This window comes from Salmo salar, chromosome 19 (genome assembly GCF_965601325.2).
Source record: "Salmo salar chromosome 19, fSalSal1, whole genome shotgun sequence".
Classification (NCBI taxonomy): domain Eukaryota; kingdom Metazoa; phylum Chordata; class Actinopteri; order Salmoniformes; family Salmonidae; genus Salmo; species Salmo salar.
The window spans coordinates 25,540,001-25,563,457 of record NC_138309.1 but is presented as its reverse complement, the minus strand read 5'-3'; the positions used below and the strand labels follow the sequence as shown (position 1 = coordinate 25,563,457).

General features: G+C 42.5%; 1 protein-coding gene across 2 annotated transcripts in view; it reads left to right on the top strand.

The window, feature by feature from the left end:
- The first annotated feature begins 17,363 nt into the window (after nt 1–17,363).
- eci2 (enoyl-CoA delta isomerase 2) overlaps nt 17,364–23,457 on the top strand; it is a 16,222-nt gene continuing 10,128 nt past the window's right edge. Inside the window, exons 1-4 of one of the 2 annotated variants that reach the window (XM_014157567.3) lie at nt 17,364–17,474; nt 18,723–18,885; nt 19,842–19,940; nt 20,494–20,676. In XM_014157567.3, the coding sequence (XP_014013042.1) occupies nt 18,775–18,885; nt 19,842–19,940; nt 20,494–20,676 (393 nt within the window). In that variant the 5' untranslated portion in view covers nt 17,364–17,474; nt 18,723–18,774. Of the gene's footprint in view, nt 17,475–17,551; nt 17,623–18,722; nt 18,886–19,841; nt 19,941–20,493; nt 20,677–23,457 lie in introns of those variants that run through there. The other variant, NM_001141743.2, reaches the window with a different exon arrangement.

Here is a 23,457-nt window from a genome sequence, read left to right as displayed (position 1 = left end):
AACTTTGAACATTCCACGGAGCACCGATAAATCTATTATTAAAAAATGGAAAGAATGTGGCACCACAACAAACCTGCCAAGAGAGGGCCGTCCACCAAAACTCACGGACCAGGCAAGGAGGGCATTAATCAGAGAGGCAACAAAGAGACCAAAGATAACCCTGAAGGAGCTGCAAAGCTCCACAGCGGAGATTGGAGTATCTGTCCATAGGGCCACTTTAAGCCGTACACTCCACAGACCTGTGCTTTACGGAAGAGTGGTCAGAAAAATGGTATTGCTTAAAGAAAAAAATAAGAAAACACAGTTGGTGTTCGCCAAAAGGCATGTGGGAGACTCCCTAAACATATGGAAGAAGGTACTCTGGTCAAATGAGACTAAAATGTGTCTGGCGCAAACCCAACACCTCTCATCATCCCGAGAACACCATCCCCATAGTGAAGCATGGTGGTGGCAGCATAATGCTGTGGGGATGTTTTTCATCGGCAGGAACTGGAAAACTGGTCAGAATTGAAGGAATTGAAGGATGGATGGCGCTAAATACAGGGAAATTCTTGAGGGAAACCTGTTTCAGTCTTCCAGCGTGTTGAGACTGGAACGGAGGTTCACCTTCCAGCTGGACAATGACCCTAAGCATACTGATAAAGCAATACTCGAGTGGTTTAAGGGGAAACATTTAAATGTCTTGGAATGGCCTAGTAAAAGGCCAGACCTCAATCAATTTGAGAATCTGTGGTATGACTTAAAGATTGCTGTACACCAGCGGAACCCATCAAACTTGAAGGAGCTGGAGCAGTTTTGCCTTGAAGAATGGGCAAACATCCCAGTGGCTAGATGCGCCAAGCTTATAGAGACGTGACCCAAGAGACTTGCAGCTATAATTGCTGCAAATGGTGGCTCTACAAAGAATTGACTTTGGGGGGGTAAATAGTTTACTGTTCTTTTGTCTTATTTCTTGTTTGTTTACAATAAAAAAAAATTGCATCTTCAAAGTGGTAGGCATTTTGTGTAGATGAAATTATACAAACCCCCAAAAATCTATTTTAATTCCAGGTTGTAAGGCAGCAAAATAGTAAAAATGTCAAGGGGGGTGAATACTTTCGTAAGCCACTGTAGTTAGCTAGCGAATTACATTTGTTTATCTAAACCAACATCTAGCTAGCTTTCATAATATGCTGCCTAGACATTCCATTGCATATCAATGTAATTAAGCACCTGCTATCTGGCGATGTGATTTGTAACTGATTTGCAAGCTTTGTTAGGTTACGTTATTTAACCGTTAGCTAGCTAACTACCGCAGAGGCTAATGTGACTGTGTTCTATTTAGAGTCCGATCAACATCTGCAGAGACGTCAATATCAAGCTCAGCACCAGGAACTACTGTAATTTGCCTTCAAAAAGGTTACTAAAATCCATTAAACCTTTCCATGACTCCATGATGAGCAAATAAATATACTGGAGCCAGGCAAAAACAAGATCTGTACATGTCTTGCTGTCATAGTTGGTGTGTTTATAAGTAGGCTACAACTTCTACTGTAATTTTCTCTGTATTATGAAGGTTTAGTTGATTGTTCTTGCAAGGTTTGAAGTCTCAATTGGAGAATAGTAGGTATTAGTGAGGAGGGGATGGTGTGGGTGACTGACTGGTGTGGGTATTATATGTGAAGGTTAATATGCATGATCTATTGACATGAGGGCAGTGGGTGGATATAGTACATTGCTTGAGTGTATATTAATGGGGGCAAAGTAGTAAAATGTTGGCTACTGTGTGTCCTTCAGACTAATGCTGCTGCTGATGATGACCTGGACACTAGCTTTAGTAGTACAGAGCCTGTAGACCCATTGGATGACCCAAGCTTTCAGCCTGGAGTAAGCTCAAACTCAACATCATCTGACTTTGAAACAAGCCAGGACAGCCAAATACCCTCTTGTGGAATACCAATACACTGAACTGTCTACAAGACAAGTGCTCCTCAAACTTTTCACACCTTTGCAGTAAATTCTTTGGCATGGGGTGTTTTACACACTTTATTGTTGGTAGCATACCTGTAGGTAATACACAATAATACACTGTCTACAAGTCAAGCCCCCCACAAACTTTTCACATCTTTGCTAACAGCCCCATTATTGACTGAGTAACAAAATACATATCAGTCTACTATACCCTTTGTTGTTTACAGATGAACATGGTTTATTGTATGGTTAACACATCCTCTGGCTGAAAGCGCTAGCTACAAACACAGATATTTAGATATTATCTCACACCTCCACGGGGCGGTCCTCCAGGTCCTGAAATCACTATGCATTCTGGATATTGTGGTTTGCTTACAACCAGGCAATGTAGCTGGCCCGTTTCTACCGGTGAAATGCAGAAATGCTCATATTTGTGTGTAGTGAGGAAATTAAAACAGATTTTTACACATGCGATATAGCGGTGAAATTTCCTATTTCAACACCATGGAGCCAGAGCGAGATATGGGCCAGAAAACATACCTCAATGAGGTTGATTTTGGAATCACAGTGTCAGCTAATTTGTTGTTCAACATGATGTGCCATTCCTGCTGTTGGTACTGCTAGCTAGCATGAGGACGAAAAGGGCAGTTTATGGAAAAACGAGTGGTATTTCAATCTTCTTGATGGAGCAGTGTGGATAAAGGTCAAATTTGGAGTACAGACGCATATCCCAAACCTGCATATATGTTTTTTTGACCCATATCTTGGGCCAGCTCCACGGTGTCTTAATGTAACCATGATTGCGTTCCGACCCTAGTGCAGCTCAGTGTAAACAAGCGTAATGGTAGGGTCGGTATCTTCTGGCAAGCTGCTCTGCAGTGCAAACTAGCTTGGCTTGCTATAAAGGTAGAAAAACAAGTTAAGGAAAAAGTAACTAAACAAAACATGTTAATAATACACATTGGCTGTTAGACAGTAAATGCTTGGTTGTGTATGAGATCGATTGAGGTGCCATTTCTCCCCAATCTCCCATACACAACAATTCATAATGTGTAAAAACAGCCATCCTAAGACGTTAAGACCTTTAGCCCCCCTGCCCCTTCACTTTGTTGACTGATCTTTCCTCTCAAAAGCAGCTCCTAATGTCCCCTCATTGTACCTAAACAATACGCTGGTCGGTCCCATTGTTGGTAAAGAGATCAACCCAAAGGTGTGTTGCTCTACGTCCCTTCCACTAAAAGTGTAAAATGCTAAGACCATAACCATGTCTTTCCAGGAGATGTGCAGTACCAGAAAATCTTCTGCAATAGGACCAAACAGCTGGTAGTTAAGAAACCCTACACCAATTTCGGCAGTATTATCCAGCTGTCTGTTCACCGCAGATAGGACAAGCCCATCGCCATAAGCACAAAGAGTCTCCGCTCCCCCAGCCCACCATTGCCACTGTACCGAAGCCAGATAAAGGACTATGGCTGCGTTTACACTGGCAATCCAATTCTGATATTTCTTTTCACTGATTGGTCTTTTGACCAATCAGATCAGTTCTGAAAAAGTCTGATGTGATTAAGACCAATTAGTGGATAAATGATCAGAATTGGGCTGCCTGTGTAAACGCAGCCAGTGTGGCTCAGCATAAGACCATGTAGAACAGGGGTCTCCAACCCTGTTCCGGGAGTGCTACCCTCCTGTAGGTTTTTGCTCCAAGCCCAGTTGTAACTAACTTGGTTCAGTTTATCATCCAGCTAATTATTAGCATCAGGTGTGCTAGATTAGGGTTGGAGCGAAAACCTCCATGATGGTAGCTCTCCAGGAAAAGGGTTGGAGAGCCATGATCTAGAACCACCATAAAATAAATATGGATATTTTCTATCAATCTTCAACATTTGTCTGCCCTGGATTCACAGGAGATACAGTATTTATATAAGCTATACAGGGCTCATTAGCATAAAACAGATGCTAGACATTCAGATATTCAAAGAATATTTGTTTATTTGTCAAAATCTAAAATACAGGAGAGTGTACACTATTTAATGCTAACTCAAGATGACTTTGTATTTAACAACAATGTTATATGGTAAAAGAAACATACAAAAAATGTGTACTGTTCAGTGTTTGAGTGTGTCTCAGGTGCAGAGAACAGTAGTTACAGATTGTTACACCAGATAATGTGATTTACCCAAAATTTCTGCCGACATCTTGTCTATTTCAAGTCTTCTCTCATTGATAGAGACAGGTGGGTGTCCACCCCAAAGTGCTGCATGTTATGATGACAGAGAACTGTCTCAATCATTGAGTAAGAAGACTTGAAATAGACACGATGGTGGTGCACATATTGTTGGATGAATTTATGGACCAAAAAAGTATTTATTTTAATAACGGACCCCCTTGAACTGAACACAGACATTTTATGAGACTCATGTTTCCATAATCGAGGACGAAGACGGCTTTGCTAAGGTTGGTTGAAAATTCTCTGTGCTACACCAAACAGTACCTATCAAGTAACTCCCAGTAATGGATACAAAAAAGCTTTGGTTAAATCACATATTCTGGTGTAACAATATGTAGCTAAGAGAACTGGTGATCAGCAGATGTTGGGAGAGATAGTCATGATGAAATTGCCATTCAAAAGAATCATACAGTAAGTTCAAGGAATACTTGTAAAGCTGTGGGAGGAGAGATTTCATGATCAAACTGTCATTCAGCTCCTCATGAGTCATCTGCTTGAAATCCAGCATAATGTCTAATCCCTCGGGAGGGATACAGTTCACGCAATACAGTTCTGCTACAATGGCACACGCCGGCAAAGGAATTCTGTTTCTGTATCTAGAATCCACTCCATGAAGAAGTCCAGGCACCCCACGGTATTGTCTGTAAGACAGAAAACTAAAATATATATGCTCTATTGTACAGTATGAACAATAGTTGAACTGTGCCAGCGTAACATCAACATTAAGGTAGACTAGTTGCACATGCATACAGAGATTACAATTACAAAAATATAAAATCAAATCAAAATCAAATGTTATTAGTCACATTCAAATAATCTAGGTAGCCATTTGACTAGATGTTCAGGAGTCTTATGGCTTGGGTGTAGAAGCTGTTTAGAAGCCTCTTGGACCTAAACTTGGCACCCCGGTACCGCTTGCCGTGCGGTAGCAGATAGAATAGTCTATGACGATGGTGGCTGGAGTCTTTGACAATTTTTTGGGCCTTCCTCTGACACAGCCTGGTATAGAGGTCCTGGATGGCAGGAAGCTTGGCCTCAGTGATGTACTGGGCCATTCGCACTACCCTCTGTAGTGCCTTGCGGTCAGAGGCCGAGCAGTTGCCATACCAGGCAGTGATGCAACCAGCCAGGATGCTCTCGATGGTGCAGCTGTAGAACTTTTTGAGGATCTGAGATCCTATGCCAAATCTTTTCAGTCTCCTAAGGGGGAATAGGTTTTGTCGTGCCCGCTTCACGACTGTCTTGGTGTGCTTGGACCATGTTAGTTTGTTGGTGATGTGGAAACCAAGGAACTTGAAGCTCTTAACCTGCTCCACTGCAGCCCCGTTGATGAGAATGGGGGCGTGCTCGGTCCTCTTTTTCCTGTAGTCCACAATCATCTCCTTTATATGGATCACGTTGAGGGAGAGGTTGTTGTCCTGGCACCACACGGCCAGGTCTCTGACCTCCCTATAGGCTGTCTCATTGTTTTTGGTGACCAGGCCTACCACGGTTGTGTCATCTGCAAATGTAATGATGGTGTTGGAGTCATGCCTGGCCGTGCAGTCATGAGTGAACAGGGAGTACAGGAGGGGGCTGAGCATGCACCACTGAGGGGCCCCTGTGTTGAGGATTAACATGGTGGATGTGTTGGTACCTACCCTTACCACCTGGGGACTGTCAGAAAGTCCAGGATCCAGTTGCAGAGGGAGGTGTTTAGTACCAGGGTCCTTAGCTTATTGATGAGCTTTGAGGGCACTATGGTGTTGAACGCTGAGCTGTAGTCAATGAATAGCAATCTTACATACATATCTTACATATCATATCAATATCTAGCCTAATACAAAGAAATATGGCATAAACTTCAACCTTTGCACAGGGACCAGACTGTACAAGTAAGCATAGGTTGGTAGGCAGACAGTATCTACCTACAGCCATGTACAGTGGGGAGAACAAGTATTTGATACACTGCCGATTTTGCAGGTTTTCCTACTTTTTATCATAGGTACACTTCAACTGTGAGAGACGGAATCTAAAACAAAAATCCAGAAAATCACATTGCATGATTTTTAAGTAATTAATTCGTCTGTTTTTTTCAGTTTTGCCCAAAGGATTGTTGTTAGAGTCCGCCTTCTAAAAAAAAAGCCTGCCTTGGGGGATGGACGGGGGCCAGAGCTCAAAGAACCACTCAACACAAGTTGTAGTCTTAGACTGAAAAAATGTGTCTGCTTGTATATTTACCAATGAATCTGCTGATAGGAACATCGCTGAAAGATGTCCAATGGCTCTATTGAACAAGGACAACCATATCTACAGCAACAAAAGCGTATAGCGCGATCAGTATAACATAGAGCCTTTGCAAAATGCCATAAGCCAGGACTACATGATTTAACAGGACCCCCGTCATTGCACTGGAAGCCGTCATAGGGTGTATCATTCAGCGTGCGAAGCCCTGATCTGCTTTCCTCCTGGGCAATTATGTGTAAAACACATCTCACTGTCCAAGAAATGCCTCAGACATAATAAAAACAAGCACAGATTTCCCCAAGGTGAAATTCCCCTTTTGAAATGGTCATATCAAAGATCATTTAGCTATTTGATTCAGAATTTTAGGACCCCTGTAAGTATAAAACATGTTATATTTGATAAAACATTGAATTTGTCCTTAAAGCTATTAGTCCATAGAAACACATTGAATAACATACTGTGTGTGTGTATATATATATATATATATACATACCTGGTGGTCCCAGCGCGCACGACCCAGGTGGAGTTCCAGGTCTCCGGCAGCCTCTGGAACTGCCGGTCTGCAGCCAACGAGGCAGAGTTCATCTCAGCCTATGCTACCCTCCAGTCCCCCGACTTCTTGGCGCTGACGGAAACATGGATTACCACAGAAAACACTGCTACTCCTGCTGCTCTCTCCTCGTCTGACCACGTATTCTCACATACCCCGAGAGCATCTGGTCAGCGGGGTGGTGGCACTGCAATCCTCATCTCTCCCAAGTGGACATTCTCTCTTTCTCCCCTGACCCATCTGTCTATCGCCTCCTTTGAATTCCATGCTGTCACAGTTACCAGCCCTTTCAAGCTTAACATCCTTATCATTTATCGCCCTCCAGGTTCCCTTGGAGAGTTCATCAATGAGCTTGACGCCTTGATAAGTTCCTTTCCTGAGGATGGCTCACCCCTCACAGTTCTGGGTGACTTTAACCTCCTTACGTCTACCTTTGACTCATTTCTCTCTGCCTCCTTCTTTCCACTCCTCTTCTCTTTTGACCTCACCCTCTCACCATCCCCCCCTACTCACAAGGCAGGCAATACGCTTGACCTCATCTTTACTAGATGCTGTTCTTCCACTAATCTCATTGCAACTCCCCTCCAAGTCTCTGACCACTACCTTGTATCCTTTTCCCTCTCGCTCTCCTCCAACACTACTCATTCTGCCCCTACTCAGATGGTATTGCGCCGTCGCAACATTCGCTTTCTCTCTCCCGCTACTCTCTCCTCTTCCATCCTATCATCTCTTCCCTCTGCTCAATTCTTCTCCAACCAATCTCCTGATTCTGCCTCCTCAACCCTCCTCTCCTCCCTTTCTGCATCCTTTGACTCTCTATGTCCCCTATCCTCCCAGCCGGCTCGGTCCTCCCCTCCTGCTCCGTGGCTTGACGACTCATTGCGAGCTCACAGAACAGGGCTCCGGGCAGCCGAGCGGAAATGGAGGAAAACTAGCCTCCCTGCGGACCTGGCATCTTCTCACTCCCTCCTCTCTACATTTTCTTCCTCTGTTTCTGCTGCTAAAGCCACTTTCTACCACTCTAAATTGCAAGTATCTGCCTCTAACCCTAAGAAGCTCTTTGCCACCTTCTCCTCCCTCCTGAATCCTCCTCCCACCTTCTCCCTCTCTGAGGATGACTTCGTCAACCATTTTGAAAAGAAGGTTGACGACATCCAATCCTCGTTTGTTAACCTCTATGGGCTAGGTGGGACGCTAGCGTGCCACCCGTGGTGCACTCCATCAACAGCAGGTGCATTTCAAGAGCGGCAAATTTGAATCCAAATAAATGTCAAAATTCAAATTTTTCAAACATACAACTATTTTACACCCTTTGAAAGATAAACATCTCCTTAATCTAACCACGTTTTACGATTTCAAAAAGGTTTTACTGCGAAAGCATAAATTTAGAGTATGTTAGGACAGTACATTTACAAGAGTTGTGTGTAATGTTTTGTCAATTCAAAGACAGGGTCACCAAAACCATAAAACCAGCTAAAATGATGCACTAACCTTTTACAATCTCCATCAGATGACACTCCTAGGACATTATGTTAGACAATGCATGCATTTTTAGTTCTATCAAGTTCATATTTATATCCAAAAACAGCGTTTTACTATGGCATTGATGTTGAGGAAATCGTTTCCCTCCAATAACCGGCAGTCAAGTCAGCACCACAAATTAAATAATTAAAATTAGAAAACATTGGTAAAATATTATATTGTCATTTAAAGAATTATAGATTTACATCTCTTGAACGCAATCAACTTGCCAGATTTAAAAATAACCTTACTGGGAAATCACACTTTGCAATAATCTGAGCACTGCGCCCAGAAAAATACGCGTTGCGATACAGACTAGACGTCATGTTGGGGAGATCTAAAATCGAAAATACTATGTAAATAATCCATTACCTTTGATTCTCTTCATCAGATGTCACTTCCAGGTATCACAGGTCCATAACGAATGTAGTTTTGTTCAAAAAAGCTCATCATTTATGTCCAAAAATCTCCGTCTTGTTAGCACATGATCTAAGCCAGCCGGACTTCTCGTCATGAACGAGGGGAAAAAATATATTTACGTTCGTTCAAACATGTCAAACGTTGTATAGCATAAATCATTAGGGCCTTTTTTAACCAGAACATGAATAATATTCAAGGTGGACGAATGCATACTCTTTTATAACGTATTGGAACGAGGGTACCCAACATGAACTCGCGCGCCAGGTGTCTAATGGGACATCATCGTTCCATGGCTCTTGTTCGGTCAGATCTCCCTCCAGAAGACTCAAAACACTTTGTAAAGGCTGGGGACATCTAGTGGAAGCAATAGGAAGTGCCAAAATATTCCTCAGCCCCTGTGTTTTTCAATGGCATAGGTTTAAAGGTAATACAACACATCAGATGTCCACTTCCTGTCAGAATCTGTCTCAGGGTTTTGCCTGCCAAATGAGTTCTGTTATACTCACAGACACCATTCAAACAGTTTTAGAAACTTTAGAGTGTTTTCTATCCATATATAATAAGTATATGCATATTCTAGTTACTGGGTAGGATTAGTAACCAGATTAAATCGGGTACATTTTTTTTATCCAGACGTGCAAATGCTGCCCCCTAGCCCTAACAGGTTTTAAGTCAAACGACACTGCTGGTCCTGCTCACATTGCCCTACTCTATGCTTTGACCTATTTCTCCCCTCTCCCTTCCGTCTTCAAGAGAGCGAGAGTTGCACCCCTTCTCAAAAAACCTAGACTCGATCCCTCCGATGTCAACAACTACAGACCAGTATCCCTTCTTTCTTTTCTCTCCAAAACTCTTGAGCATGCCGTCCTTGGCCAGCTCTCTTGCTATCTCTCTCAGAATGACCTTCTTGATCCAAATCAGTCAGGTTTCAAGACTGGTCATTCAACTGAGACTGCTCTTCTCTGTGTCACGGAGGCTCTCCGCACTGCTAAAGCTAACTCTCTCTCCTCTGCTCTCATCCTTCTAGACCAATCTGCTGCCTTTGATACTGTGAACCATCAGATTCTTCTCTCCACCCTCTCCGAGTTGGGCATCTCCGGCACGGCTCACTCTTGGATTGCGTCCTACCTGACAGGTCTCTCCTACCAGGTGGCGTGGCGAGAATCTTTCTCTGCACCACGTGCTCTCACCACTGGTGTCCCCTAGGGCTCAGTTCTAGGCCCTCTCCTATTCTCGCTATACACCAAGTCACTTGGCTCTGTCATATCAATTCATCTTCTCCTTTCCCCCTTCTGATAACCAGGTGGCGAATCGCATCTCTGCATGTCTGGCAGACATATCAGTGTGGATGACGGATCACCACCTCAAGCTGAACCTCGGCAAGACGGAGCTGCTCTTCCTCCCGGGGAAGGACTGCCCGTTCCATGATCTCGCCATCACGGTTGACAACTCCATTGTGTCCTCCTCCCAGAGTGCTATGAGCCTTGTCGTTCTCCAACAACACCCTGTCATTCTCCGCTAACATCAAGGCGGTGACCCGATCCTGTAGGTTCATGCTCTACAACATTCGCAGAGTACGACCCTGCCTTACACAGGAAGCGGCGCAGGTCCTAATCCAGGCACTTGTCATCTCCCGTCTGGATTACTGCAACTCGCTGTTGGCTGGGCTCCCTGCCTGTGCCATTAAACCCCTACAACTCATCCAGAACGCTGCAGCCTGTCTGGTGTTCAAACTTCCCAAGTTCTCTCACGTCACTCCGCTCCTCCGCACACTCCACTGGCTTCCAGTTGAAGCTCGCATCTGCTACAAGACCATAGTGCTTGCCTACGGAGCTGCGAGGGGAACGGCACCTCCGTACCTTCAGGCTCTGATCAGTCCCTACACCCAAACAAGGGCACTACTTTCATCCACCTCTGGCCTGCTGGCCCCCCTACATCTGCGGAAGCACAGTTCCCGCTCAGCCCAGTCAAAACTGTTCGCTGCTCTGGCACCCCAATGGTGGAACAAGCTCCCTCACGACGCAAGGACAGTGGAGTCAATCACCACCTTCCGGAGACACCTGAAAGCCCACCTCTTTAACCTCTATGGGACCGGCGGGACGAATTCGTCCCACCTACGTAACAGCCACTGCCAGCCTGTGGCGCGATTTTCAAAATCTTCAAAATCCTATTACTTCAATTTCTCAAACATATGACTATTTTACAGCCATTTAAAGATAAGACTCTCGTTAATCTAACCACACTGTCCGATTTCAAAAAGGCTTTACAACGAAAGCAAAACATTAGATTATGTCAGCAGAGTACCAAGCCAGAAATAATCAGACACCCATTTTTCAAGCCAGCATATAATGTCACCAAAACCCAGAAGACAGCTAAATGCAGCACTCACCTTTGATGATCTTCATCAGATGACAACCCTAGGACATTATGTTATACAATACATGCATGTTTTGTTCAATCAAGTTCATATTTATATCAAAAACCAGCTTTTTACATTAGCATGTGACGTTCAGAACTAGCATACCCCCCGCAAACTTACGGGGAATTCGCTAACATTTTACTAAATTACTCACGATAAACGTTCACAAAAAGCATAACAATTATTTTAAGAATTATAGATACAGACCTCCTCTATGCACTCGATATGTCCGATTTTAAAATAGCTTTTTGGTGAAAGCACATTTTGCAATATTCTAAGTACATAGCCCAGGCATCACGGGCTCGCTATTTAGACACCCGGCAAGTTTAGCACTCACCATAATCATATTTACTATTATAAAAATGTCATTACCTTTTGTTGTCTTCGTCAGAATGCACACCCAGGACGTCTACTTCAATAACAAATGTTGGTTTGGTCCAAAATAATCCATCGTTATATCCGAATAGCGGCGTTTTGTTCGTGCGTTCCAGACACTATCCGAAATAGTAAAGAAGTGTCGCGCGCTTGGCGCAATTCCTGACAATAAAATTCAAAGTATTCCATTGCCGTACGTCGAAGCATGTCAACCGCTGTTTAAAATCTATTTTTACGTCATTTTTCTCGTAGAAAAGCGATAAAATTCCGACAGGGAATCTCCTTTTCGGCAAACAGAGGAAAAAATCCCAAAGGCGGGGGCGGTCGGGGTCACGCGCATAAGCTAGTGTCTCTTGATGGGCCACTTGAGAAAGGCGATAATGTGTTTCAGCCTGGGGCTGGAATGACGACATTCTCTTTTTTCCCGGGCTCTGAGAGCCTATGGACGACGTGGGAAGTGTCACGTTAGAGCAGAGATCCTTAGTAAATGATAGAGATGGCAAAGAAGTTCCAGAAATGGTCAGACAGGCCACTTCCTGTAAAGGAATCTCTCAGGTTTTGACCTGCCATTTGAGTTCTGTTATACTCACAGACACCATTCAAACAGTTTTAGAAAATTTAGGGTGTTTTCTATCCATATGTAATAAGTATATGCATATTCTAGTTACTGAGTAGGAGTGGTAACCAGATTAAATCGGGTATGTTTTTTATCCAGCCGTGTCAATGCTGCCCCCTAGCCCTAACAGGTTAAGGAATACCTGGGATAGGATAAAGTAATCCTTCTAACCCCCCCACCCCCCCCCCCCACAAAAAAAAGACAAAAATAAAATAAAAAAAGATATTGATGTACTATTGTAAAGTGGTTGTTCCACTGGATATCATAAAGTGAATGCACCAATTTGTAAGTCGCTCTGGATAAGAGCGTCTGCTAAATGACTTAAATGTAATGTAAATGTAAATGTAAATGTTTATACTTGCGTACTATTGTTTGTACAGATGAATGTGGTACCTTCAGGCGTTTGGAAATTGCTCCCAAAGGATGAACCAGACTTGTGGAGGTCTACAATTGCTTTCCTGAGGTCTTGGCTGATTTCTTTTGATTTTCCCATGATGTCAAACAAAGAGGCACTGACTTTGAAGGTAGGCCTTGAAATACATCCACAAGTACAGCTCCAATTGACTCAAATGATGTCAATTAGCCTATCAGAAGCTTCTAAAGCCCTTACATAATTTTCTGGAGTTTTCCAAGCTGTTTAAAACTTCTCTAGGATAGGGGGCAGCATTCAGAATTCTGGATGAAAAAGCGCGCCCAAATTAAATTGCCTGCTCCTCGGGCCCAGAAGGTAGGATATGCATATTATTACTCCTTATCTTCTTATGGATGGTGTCAGTATTGAGTAGCTTGGATGACTGACGTGCCCAGAGTAAACTGCCTGCTATTAACGGCCAGAAACTAAGATATGCATATTATTAGTAGATTTGGATAGAAAACACTCTGAAGTTTCTATAACTGTTTGAATGATGTCTGTGTGTATAACAGAACTCATATGGCAGGCAAAAACCTGAGAAAAATTCAACCAGGAAGTGGGAAATCTGAGGCTTGTAGTTTTTTTAAGTGATTGCCTTTACAGTATACAGTGACTTAGGGTTCATGTTGCACTTCCTAAGGCTTCCACTAGATGTCAACAGTCTTTAGAACGTTGTTTCAGGCTTCTACAGTGAACAGAGAGCGAACAAGAAGGCTTGGAAGTTGGTGACTCAGAAAAGGACATGAGTTCAGTGGTGCGAATTCACGTGAGAGGTAGCTGTGTTCCATTACATTTTTGAAGACATTGGAATCGTCCGGTTGGAATATGATTGAAGATTTATGTTAAAAAAGCCCTAAAGATTGATGCTATACATTGTTTGACATGTTTCTACGAACGTAAATAGAACTTCTTTTGTCTTTTCGTCGCGAAATGTTCGGCGCGCTTCCTACATTCGGAGTAGCTTACTGAATGCGCTAACAAAAAGGAGGTATTTGGACATAAATTATGAACTTTATCGAACAAAACAGCATTTATTGTGGACCTGGGATTCCTGGGAGTGCATTCTGATGAATATCATCAAAGGTAAGTGAATATTTATAATGCTATTTATGATTTTAGATGACTCCAAAATGGCGGGTATCTGTATTGCCTGATGTTGTTTTCTGAGCGCCGTACTCAGATTATTGTAAAGTGTGCTTTCCCCATGAAGCTTTTTTGAAATCTGTCACAGCAGTTGCATCAAGGAGATGTTTATCTATAATTCTTTGAATAACAGTTTAATATTTTATCAATGTTTATGATGAGTATTTCTATAAATTGATGTGCTCAAGTTTTTGAAGGAAAAACATTTCTGAACATTACGGGCCAATGTAAAATGGGGTTTTTGGATATAAATATGAACTTTATCGAGCAAAACATACATGTATTGTGTAACATGAAGTCCTATGAGTGCCATCTGATGAAGATCATCAAAGGTTAGTGCTTAATTTTAGCTGTATTTCTGGTTTTTGTGACGCCTCTCCTTGGTTGGAAAATGGCTTTTATTTTTTAGGCGCTGTCCTAACATAATCTATTGTTTTGCTTTCGCCGTAAAGCCTTTTCGAAATCGGACAATGTGGTTGGATTAACGAGAGTCTTATCTATAAAATGGTGTATAATACTTGTATGTGTGAGAAATGTTAATTATGAGATTTTTGTTGTTTTGAATTTGGTGCCCTGCTATTTCACTGGCTATTATGTGTCCCGCAGGTGGGATGGTCACGTCCCAGCTACCCCAGAGAGGTTTTAAAGGCACAGTCAACTTAGTGTATGTAAACTTCTGACCCACTGGAATTGTGATACAGTGAATTATAAGTGAAATAATCTGTCTGTAAACAATTGCTGGAAAAATTACTTGTGTCATGCACAAAGTAGATGTCCTAACCGACTTGCCAAAACTATAGTTTGTTCACAAGAAATGAGTGGAGTGGTTGAAAAACTAGTTTTAATGACTCCAACCTAACATGCTGACCAGACCGGACACAACAATAGCACGAGCATCGCTAAATAAATTTAGAAATCCATGTTATTCAATTATTGCACCCACACTGCTCGAGTGCGTCTGCGTCTGCGAGTCCAAGGGCTAAAATAGAACTCCTTTCTATTTCTGATGCAGATTGCGCTGAAAGTCCTGCCCCTCCCATCTCTTCATTGGTTTATAGAAGCAGGTACCCACGTGGGTGATTGAAAGACGAAATGTTTTGCCAGTTGTCGTGGTAAAAGTGTAGATGCCAATCACCATATAAATTCAAAGATGAAAAAGCCTCGAAGGAGGAGAGATGACTAGAAACAATTCGGTTGCCGTTTTAAGTGTGGATTAATTGCCGGAGTAGAGGAACTTGTGCATTTCAGGTAAAATAACAACTCAATGTTTATATCCCAGGACAAATTAGCAAGCAACAGCAAGCTAGCTAAATAGGACAAATTAGCTAGCAAGTGCAAGCTAACTAGCTAAATTGCCGTACATGTTTAATGCTTTTCGACCTGTCCCCAAATTAATGTAATTGGTTCAGAGTTTGTTTTGATATTTTAACCTGCGTGCCGTGATCGCGTTTGGTGTAGGGGGACAAAATACATTTATGCACGATAGCGCACAATAGCGCACGCACGCAGCCAGTTTGGGTTCCGTGTAAGTGTATGTAAACTTCTGACTTCAACTGTGTGTATATATATATATATATACAATATATATATATTGTTTTACCAATATTTAACCCCTATTTTGTCACTAAACTACATCCATATATACTGTACATTTTTTTCATTTTACATTTTACCTTCAGACACGTCTTGTGGGCAAACCAACTGACATGTATGTGTTTGTGAGAGTCTCATCTTTCCATAGAGGGCTCATATTATAATGAACAAAAATATAAATGCAACATGTAAAGCACAGGAGGCTGCTGAGGGGAGAATGGCTCATAATAATGTCTGGAACCGCTCAAATGGAATGGCATCAAACATGGAAATCATGTGTTTGATGTAATTCATACCATTCCATAATTCCGCTCCAGTCATTAGCACGAGGCCGTTCTCTCCAATTAAGTTACCACCAACCTCCTGTGTTGTAAAAAATCCCAGAAATGTTAAATACACACAAAAAGGTCTATCAAATTGTGTGTGCAAATTTGTTTCCATCACTGTTAGTGAGCATTTCTCCTTTGCCAAGATAATCCATCCACTTGCTAGGTGTGGCATATCAAGAAGCTGACTAACAGCATGATCATTACACAGGGGCACCTTATGCTGGGGACAATAAAAGGCCACTCTAAAAGGTGAAGTTTTGCCACACAACACAATGTCACAGATGTCTTAAGTTTTGAGGAAGCGTGCAATTGGCATGCTGACTGCAGGAATGTCCACCAGAGCTGTTGCCAGAGAATGTAATGTTCATTTATCTACCATAAGCCGCCTCCAATGTTTTAGAGAATTTGGCAGTATGTCCAACTGGCCACACAACCACATACCATGTGTAACCACACCAGCCCAGGACCTCCATATCCGGCTTCTTCACCTGTGGGATCGTCTGAGACCAGCCACTCGGACAGCTGAAGAAACTGAGGAGTATTTCTGTCTGTAATAAAGCCCACTGGGGAGACAGAATGCCTGGGTCTGGCTACCCTGTGGGTGGGCCTATGACCTCCCAGGCTCACCCGTGGCTTGCCCCTGCCCAGCCATGTGAAATCCATAGATTAGGGCCTAATTAATTAATTGAAATGAACTGTAACTCAGTAAAACCTTTGAAATTGTTGCATGTTGCGTTTATATTTTTGTTCAGTGTAGTTAGTAGGCCAAACCGTTTGACCCTACAGACATTTTCGTGGCTCGGGACTGTTCTGACAAACACCCCTGTAGCTCTGCCACCTTCCACCGCAGCTGTAGAAGGCCGACATCGGTATTGCAAAAAAGAAAAACATTTCTCTTGCTAATTAGATTTCCGCTGATATCAATTCTATGGAGTTTAAGCCACTTTATGACTGTTGCCTCCCGCTTTAGTTTATTGTGATGGTAATGACGTTTGTTTTTACGATAATTATTAGGTGGCGGTGGCTAGCTACAGTATCTACAACCTAGGTTAGAGAAACAATTTGAGGATGACAGGCGATGGCTGCATGGTGCAGTTGGTGAGAAGCAACTGCAGTTTCATTAAAAACTCCATGACCTTTGATCACATGATTTTTGTAATGTTCTTCATGCCTTCCACATGGTTGCAAGTATGATAATTTTTATAACCAGATAATGCATCACAATTTGAAAGGCTGTGACCAACGATGGTCAACCGCTTGACAAAAGTGACCAGCTGAAATGCGCCCAATATTTTTCTCTCCTCTGAATAAAAAGGTCATATTTTGCAATCTCCCAAAATAAAAGCGATATCTGACAAGCAACTATGCTCTCCTCCATCCTGTCTTGTGTTGTGAAACTGTGGCCTTTTCTCATTTTTGTATCCTCCTAACCTCTCTCCTCGTCTCAGTCAAAACCCATTGGATGAGAAAGCCAGAGGTCCCGCCCCTCTGACCTTCTCCCCCAATGGGTTGTGAGAAGGAGACGAGCAAAGAGGTAACATGACACGAGGAGGGCGCAATTGAGAAGGCACCCCTATTATTGACCTTATGGTCTCCGTCCAGTAGAGGTACGAGATTGCATGAAGATGACATACGGCGTAATGAATACGTCATGATGTAAACAGGGCATTAGCCAATGGTGAAAGCAACGAAGGTGAGGGGGAGGGTTCCGGATTGTAAACAGCGAATTAATTTATTCGAATTGTCTTGTACAACCAAGTCTGCTACTGTACTTTGGACTGAAATTACCCCACTGTCATGTCTGTAGTTTTACGCATATTTTCACCGTGGCGATTTTTCAGGTAAAATTTGCTAAAAACACCACACTCACTTGCAAGGTAGATTTACTGCTAACTTGATGTGGACATGGTGCACGGAGCTGAGGTCAAACTGAGTAGATTTGAGTTTAGCTGTTCCGTATGAAGGGAGCAATAGTTTGCTAGTCTAGCATAACTCAATTATTAATGGAAACGAATGGTCATTTTATTTTCACCATGTAGTTTTAGCTGGTTTGCACGAGAGCCTCTATCGGTGCCTGCATTTAGTTAAGGTTGTCTCAAAGATGTAATGTTCTGCACATATAACGTTACTGGTTAATTTCTGCACGACTCATGAGTAGGTGGTGTCTGTCTTGCTTGAAAAGATGTTTACTCAACCATGCTAGGTAATAATCGCTGAGTTGTTCTGAAGGAGATCTACCGTACATAAATGACATTACATTCCAACGTATCAGCTACCACCACAAAAGCTTGCATGATGATCTGCTTGGTTGCTAGCTAGTTACTACTTCTAGTTAAAGCAAATATTCTGTGGTTATAGCTTGCTAGCCAAAGTAGCTACATTTTCAATAACAATGACCTTTTCCCCACATCCGGATTTATGAGCCTTGTCAAATCAGACCAGAGAGGGTGTGTCTAACTACCAATGAATGAAAATCAGAGGAGTGGTCAAGTAACTAATTATTGATGGCCCATCGAATGCTGTCACAACATGGTTGTATCAAAAACAGTACTGCAACTCTCACAGTACAATGTGTCATCCTGTCCCCATATCCAATGCAATAATTTAAAAAAGGCCACTGTAGGTGTTAGGAGCAATCTTAGTGCCCTCAGCCAAGTTAATTTGTGATTTTGCATTTTATTGGAACATTTAGGCTTATTTAGCCTTTGTGCAGTTCATAATTGTTTTCATTTTAGCAGACACTCTTATCCAGAGCGACTTACAGTAGTGAATGCATACATTTCATACATTTTTTTCTCTGTACTGGTCCCCCGTGGGAATTGAACCCACAACCCTGGTGTTGCAAACACCATGCACTACCAACTGAGCCACACGGGACCACCGTTTAGGATACAGTACCAGTTAGCAATGTCACTCATTTGTCCTCAAATTATTTCTTCAGGGCTGTCCAAGTATAACATATTCCCACTCTGAAGCTGCACGCAACTGGTTCTATGATGGGGGCGACGGTGGAGCAATTCAACTGTGCCAAGAGTCAGATGGGCACGCTGAAGAAAGACCCTGGCAATGAGGCCAAGCTGAAAATCTATGCTCTCTTCAAACAGGTGAGAGGTCTTTGTTCTTAGCTACTTGGCTGCCATGTCTCCGAACATCAAGAGCATGGGAGATAGAGGGGGTGGGCTCCTTGTTTAGTTTTGCTGTGTCACAGTTGTATTGAGTAGCATCTTGCTGTCACCAGTTGTATTGGGTGGATGGCAGGAAGCTTTGGGGTTATAGGAGCGGGCCAGTATCTGAACGGTTGACCATTCTGAATCCCAGGGCTGACAGGAAAAATCTTGAGGGTTGCTGGCATCAACTCGGCTGACTCAACTTACATCAACTGACCCTGTGTGGATCTTACCTCAGTGATTCACACTATAGGGATAGCCATGCTAACTTCGCCCTCATGTCGGAGGCTAGCTAGTGCTAGGTATCAACAGCCAATCCAGTAGGGGCTGGAAACTATAGTAAGCTTTGATTGGTCAATAGCAACGCAATGTCGCGGAGTATGTGACAACATTTCAGCTTTCCCCAACTTTGGTCCTGCCCTGTTCACGCTCCATCGCCCATGCTCACGTCGCCCACCTGTCCCCCTGCCCACTTAGGTTCCCTTCATTGAAAATGAATGGGGCTCCGTTGTTTCATCGCCCCCTATCATTTACATTTACATCTATGTGCTAGCTAGATGTAGTTCTGCCATTAGGCTGTCGTGTGTATGTATGTGGTCGGGTGTTTGCACGATGGATGCTATGTCAGCAAAAATACAAGTTTCTATTGTACAGTAGAGGAATAACATCTGTTGTAACAGTTGTACATCTATCCAGGGCAGTTTCTTATTAGACAAGTTAAAGTAGTCCCTCCCTGTTTGTCTGTTTTCTTCCATTTGAGACATAATGACAATGACCCAGATTGTTAACCTATCAGAGTGCATGAAGGAGACAGGATGAAGAAAGTAAGCCCTTAAAGTCTATTGGAGACACCGATCCTCTCATTTAATATCTTCTCTTCATTGTCTTATTAGGCTACTCAGGGACCCTGTAACACCCCCAAGCCAGGGATGCTTGACTTTGTCGGCAAGGCCAAATGGGATGCCTGGAACTCTCTGGGCTCTGTATCTCAGGTAATCTGCAGTCCATTATTGCATATACATAACAGCACTGTCATACACATTTTATTGAAGATGCAGTCTGGGATCTTAAGCACTTAATTCATAACTTATTGTACGAATTGGAATTTGTAACATACTGTATACAGATTGCAAAACGGTTTTATTTTTTTGCAGGATGTAACATATATGAAATGGATGATGTAGTACACAACTTTACAATTTTCGGAACCTGTTTTGGCTCGTGAGCACTACTTTCAAAACTACTAGCTGAAATTATACAAAAGCTCGGGAGCAATATACCCATTTGTCTATCAAGGCTATTCCTCCCAAGTTGGTTAAAAACAACAGACTTGTGAGAAAGGTCAAACACAGCTGAAAATGATTGTAGTTCATAAAATTAAAAACAAATTAGAAGCATCCATTATTATTGAATGTCACAATTTTCAGTGCCCATAAAAAACAAACTCCCAATGTCCTCAGTCTGGTAAAGTGCCATTTTCTTCACACAATGACATTGACAGGCATACATTGATACATTGTATAACTCTCTATTCCTCCATCTCAGGAAGATGCCAGACAGCAGTATGTGGACTTGATTGACTCTCTCCTGGCTGCTGAGGGACCTGTGGTAGCCGCACAGCCCACTGGGAGCGCTGCCACCTTTGACACGCTGCTGGTCTCCACAGAGGACAACATCACCACAATCCGGTTCAATAGGCCACAGAAGAAGAACGCCATCACTGTGGAGGTACATCATTTAAGTTATTAGGCATTAGTGTCATTGTCTATTCCCTCCTCCCAACATCACCCTTACTTGAAAAAAAACAGGCTTCTGGCAAACATCTAGCGGCGACTTTTGAACTTCTGGCAAATCATTTTGTGAAGCTTGTGGCAAACAATCTGTTTGCTAATAACTCATTGTGTATGCAAATTAGGTTTTTGGTTACACATAACTTTAAGTGAACTTGCTTCCCAGTGAGAACTAAACATACTAAACATGTATTCAATGTCTTAACAGATACAAATAAATCCAATACAACTTGAAGTCATCAGCATGCTAATGAAGAAAACAGCGAAGACTGAATGTTTCCCAAATAAATTGTTTATTTAATATTTTTATGTCGCTACAACATTTACATTTGAAATATGAACACTTATGGGGAATTTGACCTTAGGATGTTTATTGGGGCAACTACAACATTTACATGAGCCAAGTGATGACTGAACAATAGATTTCAACCAATTGAAGATTAAAAGAGAATGAACAAAATTGAAATAATTAAAACAACAAAAACAAAATCAAACCCAGATCAGAACTGTTGACTTTGAGTGAACTTTGGAGCGGTGGAAGTCCTTCGTCCAAAGCTTGTTTTTTCAGTGCATGCATTCAATCAGAAAAACAAAAACATTAGGAAACTGAAACCTATTACTGAAACCATTCTATTTTGACATCTTAAAAGGTAGACTCAGTGGCTAATGGGCTGGGTTAGGGTTAGTTAGGTTAGGGTTAGTTGCCTTGATGTTGCTATGCTTCTCACTGAAACTGGCATTCTATGCTCTATGTACAAAATGTGGATACCCCTTCAAATTAGTGGATTCAGCTATTTCAGCCATACCTGTTGCTGACAGGTGTATAAAATCAAGCACACAGCCATGCAATATCCATAGACAAACATTAGCAGTAGAATGGCCATACTGAAGTGGTCAGTGACTTTCAACGTAGTACCGTCATGGGATGCCACCTTTCAGTTCGGCATATTTCTGCCCAGCTAGAGTAGAGCTGCCCTGGTCAACTGTAAGCGCTATTATTGTGAAGTGGAAACGTCTAGGAGCAACAACGGTACAGCTGCATAGTGTTAGGCCACACAAGCTCACAGAACGGGACCTCTAAATGCTGAAGCGCATAATTTTTTTTAATTAAATTGCCTGTCCTTGGTTGCAAAACTCACTATGAGTTCCAAACTGCCTCTGGAAGCAACGTCAGCACAACAACTGTTCATGAGGAACTTCATAAAATGGATTTCCATGGTCGAGCAGCCGTACACAAGCCTAAGATCACCACGCGCAATGGCAAGTGTCATTTGGAGTGGTGTAAAGCTCACTGGACTCTGGAGCAGTGGAAACACATTCTCTGGAGTGAAAAATCACACTTCACCATCTGGCAGTCCGACTGACAAATCTGGGTTTGGCAGATGCCAGGAGAATGCTACCTGCCCGAATGCATAGTGCCAACTGTAAAGTTTGTTGGAGGAATAATGTTCTGCGTCTGTTTTCCATGGTTCGGCAAGGCCCCTTACTTCCTGTGAAGGGAAATCTTCGCTCTACAGCATAGAATGACATTCTAGACGATTCTGTGCTTCCGACTTTGTGGCAAGAGTTTGGGAAAGGCCAGTTCCTGTTTCAGCATGCAAGGTCCATACAGAAATGGTTTGTTGAGATCAGTGTGGAAGAACTTGACTGGCCTGCACAGATCCCTGACCTCAACCCTATCGAACACCTTTTGGGATGAGTTGGAATGCAGACTGCGAGCCAGGCCTAATCGCTCAACATCAGTGCCCGACCTCACTAATGCTCTTGTGGCCGAATGGAAGCATGTCCCTGCAGCAACTTTCCAACATCTAGTGGAAAGCCTTCCCAGAAGAGTGAAGGCTGTCATAGCAGAAAAGGTGGGACCAACTCCATATTAATGCACATGATTTTGGAATGAGATGTTCGACGAGCAGGTGTCCGCTAGGGCTGTGGTGGTCATGAAATTTTGTCAACTGGTGATTGTCAAGCAAATAACTGCCAGTCACACGGTAATTGATCGTTAATTAACAAACACATTTAGCATCTCCTGGCCGCTGACTCAGACCTTTGTAACATCCACAATTTAAAAAAAGTACAAATCCATGTAATGTAGCCTAAATCAAAATAAATCCATTATTTATTTTAAACAGATCTAAATAAACAGGATATGAAGAAAATGTGGTCTCTTTCAGAAGAACAGAATAGCATATTCTGCGTTGTCCTTATGTTTGGTCCTGATCTGGCTATGCCATATGGCTGTGGGCTACACTAGTTCATTTAGCAGACAACATTTGCTTAGAATTGGCAAATCGGTTAGGACGTCTACTTTGTGCATGACACAAGTAATTTTTCTAACAATTGTTTATAGACAGATTATTTCACTTATAATTCACTGTATAACAATTCCAGTGGTCAGAAGTTTACATACACTAAGTTGACTGTGTATTTAAACAGCTTGGAAAATTACAGAAGATGTAATGGCTTTAGAAGCTTCTGATAGGCTAATTGAAATAATTTGAGTCAATTGGAGGTGTACCTGTGGATGTATTTCAATGCCTACCTTCAAACTCAGTGCCTCTTTGCTTGAAATGGTCAAATCAAAAGAAATCAGCCAAGACCTCAGAAAAAGATTGTAGACCTCCACAAGTCTGATTCATTTTTGGGAGCAATTTCCAAATGCCTGAAGGTACCACGTTCATCTGTACAAACAATAGTACGCAAGTATAAACACCATGGGACC